At 47.7% G+C, this 4780-nt stretch overlaps 1 protein-coding gene across 1 annotated transcript; it reads right to left on the bottom strand.

The window, feature by feature from the left end:
• Nucleotides 1-356: 356 nt before the first annotated feature.
• On the bottom strand, nt 357-4192 carry HOXA11 (homeobox A11). The gene is made up of 2 exons (XM_057365436.1): nt 3411-4192; nt 357-1900 (listed from the first exon to the last, which is right to left on the bottom strand). Exons 1-2 carry the CDS (start codon nt 4078-4080, stop codon nt 1668-1670), a joined length of 903 nt encoding a protein of 300 aa, XP_057221419.1. The 5' UTR covers nt 4081-4192; the 3' UTR covers nt 357-1667.
• Between the last annotated feature and the right edge of the window lie 588 nt (nt 4193-4780).

Genomic DNA, 4780 nt, shown 5'->3' on the forward strand with positions numbered 1-4780 from the left:
GTTGCACATGTAAAGAAATCCCACACCCTTTAGCCCCAAAGGAACAATAAAAAAAAAAAAAAAACCACACCCTTTAGCCCCAAAGGAACAATAAAAAAAACCCAAACAACAAGCCAACAAAAAAAACCAACCAGGAAAAAAAAAGGCATTCGAACAAAATAGGGCATGGGTTCTTTTTTTTTTTTATTATTTACAAGTCTTGTAAAACACCATTCCTGTATGAAATATACATTCAGATATTCTTGACAGCAAATTACCTCAACGATAGAACACCGTATCCTTTGTAAACTGATATAGAATTTTAAATATTTTCCTTTTTTTTCTCTTTTTTTTTTTTTTTTTTTATTTTTTTTTTCTCACGCTTTGGTTCCTGCAGGGAAATATATATATATATTTATAGATATTTAAAATAAGTCCAAACAACTCTCCATTCTTTGCATACGTCGACTGGGCGACAAAGTAGAGCTCATGACATTTAAAGTAGACAACAACAAAATTACCATATTTACATTGTTTGGCTTCTGTTTAAACTCCTCACTAGTCACCTTTAAACGAACATGCAATCGAGTTATTTTAATGATCCAATGTTAGTGCATTGCACAACTCCAAGTTTCAATTAAGTGTTGTGTGGTATTTGCTAAACTGTCGTTCTCCACAGGTATTTCCTGAAGAAAGTTTGTGAGCCAGAAGCCAGAAGGTTAGTTTCCATTATGGAGTTGTTTCTTTTAAAATGGTGAAATTCACACTTTTTTGYCAGTTTATTTTTAGTATTCGTATATGATTTGTCTCCGAAAAGATGGCAACACATAGTCTGTTGTCATAAATAAAATGAGAGCTAATTAAATTTTTCTAATTTTATTTTTAGTGATTGTTTCTTTACGATATATGGCGAAATTATACCTGATTTTTTAAAGTAAATAATTAAGTCTTTCATTTAGGTCTTTTTTTTCCCTCGACCCCATCCCTCCCCATGCCCTTAAAGGAAACACTACTATAACCATCACTACATCCATATTACAGCTACTCGCGGTTGGCCCCGGGAAGGTGTAGACATGACATCCCCCCTTCCTTTAATTCTCTGCGTGTGTGTGTGTGTGTGTGTGTGTGTGTGTGTGTGTGTGTCCGTCACTCAATCCTTATTCCAAACCCATGGGCAATGGAACACTGCCTCTAACCCAGATATTTTTCCAAGAAAGAACAAAAGATGGTTTCTCAGAATTTATATTCTGCAGTGGTCCTGGTTGGGTGAGCTCGACCTGGCAATCTCCAAACAGCTGTTCCACAGCAGCACAGGGGCGAGAAAGGGCCGAGGGTGGGCGAGTCCGGGGATGGAGGAGTGCTGTCCCAGCCTGTGCCTGCCGAAAGCGGTGGCAGGGTGAGCCGCAGTGCCTGGAAAGGTAAGAGGTATGGATTTTGCACTCAGAGGTGACGTGCACGTTTGGAAATGGATCCCATGTGGGTCAAAATCAAATCGATTCCAGTTGATATGTAAATATATGTATAAAAAAATCATCATCGCAGTTCCAGAGTAGGTTTACATGTGTGTAAAACCTTAGATTCTTCTAGTCCMGCCACATACACACCTCCTTCCTCCACATAACCCCGTGGCTTGACCTTGTCAAGGGCAAAATCTGAATTTAATCTCGTCTTCAAAAACGCTATGAGTTTTAAAGTAGTGGATTAGCTGAGTAATATTGTAATCGGTCCCTGTTAATTTTTTTTTCTTTCATTCTTCTGTTCTGAAACCATATTTTGACTTGACGGTCGGTCAGATTGAGCATTCTGGAGAGCTGGAGGCGTTTCTCTTTGTTTATGTACACACTGAAGAAGAATTCCCTTTCTAACTCTCTAATCTGGTATTTGGTGTATGGGCATCTCTTTTTACGCGTACGTTGTCCACCTGTGGAGTGAAAAAAGGCAGAAACATTTGAGATCCTGCGGTGGTCGGCGGCGGGGGCTGAGAAGGGATGGGGGAACACCCAGGCAAAGCACGTTAACATGGAAAAGACGCGTTTTGCCCGCTCCGGGGTCGGCGTTGGTGGGTCCGGGGCTTGGCGCCAGCCCTCCGCCTTGGCGGGTGCGTGCAGCCGGGCCCGGGACCCGCCGGCACACCCCGGCTCCTGCAGCGCCGCGGCCCCGGGCAGCGTGCAGGGCGAAACCCCCGCCGAGACGCGGGGATCCGGCCTCGCTTCCTCCGCGGGGAGGGCAGCTGGAGGAAAGAGTGGTGGCGGGGGGTTCTTGCGGATTTCACGAGGCGGAGGAAAGCCTTTGTAGGCTGCTCCGCCGGGCGCCACCACGCGCGCCGAGCTGCCCAGGGAGCAGCCATCACCTGGTGCCTGCAGCGGGCAGCGCTGCAGCGGGCGGGGGGGCCCGCGCCCAGCCCTCCCCGAGCCCGTACCCGCTTGCATCTCGCCCTCCTTCCCTGGCCTAATCCCGGCTCTGCGTCCCGAGCCCAGGAAAAGCCCCTGAGCCGAAGGCTGAGGCGTCTCCTTCTCCCCCTAGCCGGCTATTTTCAAGCACGCTCTCCACCGCATCGAGGTATTCTCCTCTCGATTAGCCATTACGGTTTTAAAGTTCGTTAAGCAGAATATAAAAGGTTTCAAGGTTCAGGAGCTCTTTACATTAAACGTAGCTGCTATCCCTTTAAAAACTTCCTTTTCTGGTACAGTTAATTGTCGAGGTATTTTTCCCCCGGCCGTATACTAGCTTAGCCTTTTAAAAAGCCCACATAAAAAAAATCAGACTTTGACAGATTGAATAACAATTGTAAGTAACAAACTGTTGGACAGAAGGCAACACGTAATTGCCACAGTGCCTTAGTAAAATGGCTTCCTTTAGACAAAAAGGCCAGCTTTAGGTTAATTTGCTTCTTTTAATATATTGCTACAGTTCAGGCGGCTACTTTATCTGTTAAACGCTATTCTAGTGCAATCGTTAAAACGGTGAAGGCTTTGAATTCAGCTCCTAACTAGACTTCTGGTGCAACACATGGCTTTTATAAAATCACTGGATTACGTTGATATCAAAGGAGTCAAGATCTCCTTTTTTTGCCGAATTTACAGGCACAGAACTAACGTTATTATATTTTCAAGAGCTGACCACGGAACTCTTTTTTATTATTATTAAAAGAAAAAAAAGAAAAAAAAGAAGAAGAAAAAAGGAAAAAAAAAAGAAGGAAAAAGAAAAAAAAAAATTTTTAGGCATCCATTGCCCGGTGGGTATTTCACGGCCAATTTCAGCACTAAACACGTGATCTCGCCTTTTATAACAAAGTTTTGTTGGGGGAAATCTAAAGGCCCTTCATAAACCTTATATGCTTATAAAACAGCATATAAAAATTTAACAGCGGCGGTGCGCTAGATTTCAAGCTGCCTTTCCTAAAAGCGCTCCGGCGCTGCCTTTATACGTACTGGAACTGCCGGATTTCTCCTCATTGTTGCCGGAAGATGACTCGGGGCTGCTGCTGCTCTCCGGCCGCCTCCGCCTCTCCTTCTCCACCGCCGTCGCCGCCGCCCTGCTGCAGCCGCCCTCCGAACTTGAAGTTGCCGCCGCCGCCGCCGCCGCCCCGGCGGCCGCGGGCGCCTTCTCGCCACTCTTGTCTACCGGGTAGTCCGCCGAGGCCAGGTTTTCCGCCGTGCCATAAGCCGTCTCGAAAAATTGGTCGAAAGCCTGGGGTAGCACCCCGTTTCTGCCCACCGTGCTATAGAAATTGGAGGAGACGTTGGTGCTGGGGTGGTAGACGTTAGCTGTGTTTTTGCCGAACATCTCGCCCATGCTAGCAGTGTTGGTGGCAGGCAGGCAGTCTCTGTGCATGATCTCCTCTGCGGAGTAGCAGTGGGGCAGATTGTTCCTGGGGTGCCATTTACTGGAGGGATCAATGGCATATTCCCTGAAGGTAACTTCTCTCACAGGTTGGACCTGGGGTAGGTTGGAGGAGTAGGAGTATGTCATAGGGCGAGAAGACGGGGTTTGGGGCAAAAAAGAAGGGAGGCTGGAAAAATCAGGACCCGAGACGTAGTAAGTACAACTTGGCAAATACATGTTAGAGGAACAAGGAACACGCTCATCAAAATCCATCATTAGGGCTACCTCGGCTTCTCTGCATTAGCTGAGCTTAACATGATTCTCTAACGCAGCTGCCCCTTTGAAGCGGATCCGTGAAGTAAGAGATGGGGAGACGTAGGCTGACGTGGAGAGCTCTCCCGGCGGCGGCAGGGAGGTGCGGTCACGTGGCCCGACGTTGACATTGACGAGCGGCGGGCCCGGGCCCCGCTCCCTTTGTGGCCGTCGCGGGGGAAAGCAACAGCTCGTCGCCAGCGCCCAGGGGCGAGCCGAGCGCAGGTTGGCCCGGGGGGAGCCCTGGGGGACACACAGACTCCCTGCCACTGCCCCAGACTTAGCCGCCCGATCCCTGGCACCCTCTGGCTCTGGAGCAGAGAGGCTTATCAATTCCCCCCAGGGTTAGGTGAGACCTTTCTGTTTGTTTGTGGGCTCGCTGGGGCGTTCGGCGGCTCTGTGGCAGGCTCCGAGAAGCAGGGCACCGTAGAGATGCACGCACGCTTTCTTCTGGAAAGCTGCTTCCGAGGAGGAAATGTTCCTGAAGAAAACGTCTGTCTTTTTTTGTTGTTGTTGTTGGTTTTTTTTGGTTTTTTTTTTTTTTTTTTCCGGTTTGGGCTTTCCATCCTCCCCCCTAAAAAAAGAAAAAAAGCCCTCACCCTTCAGAGTTTTTCTGGAAACCTTACTAAGAAGAATGTGCCAGGGTCAAGTCTTTACTGATTTT

This window comes from Malurus melanocephalus, unplaced genomic scaffold (genome assembly GCF_030028575.1).
Source record: "Malurus melanocephalus ecotype Western Australia unplaced genomic scaffold, MMel_1.1 scaffold_53, whole genome shotgun sequence".
NCBI classification, from domain to species: Eukaryota; Metazoa; Chordata; class Aves; order Passeriformes; family Maluridae; genus Malurus; species Malurus melanocephalus.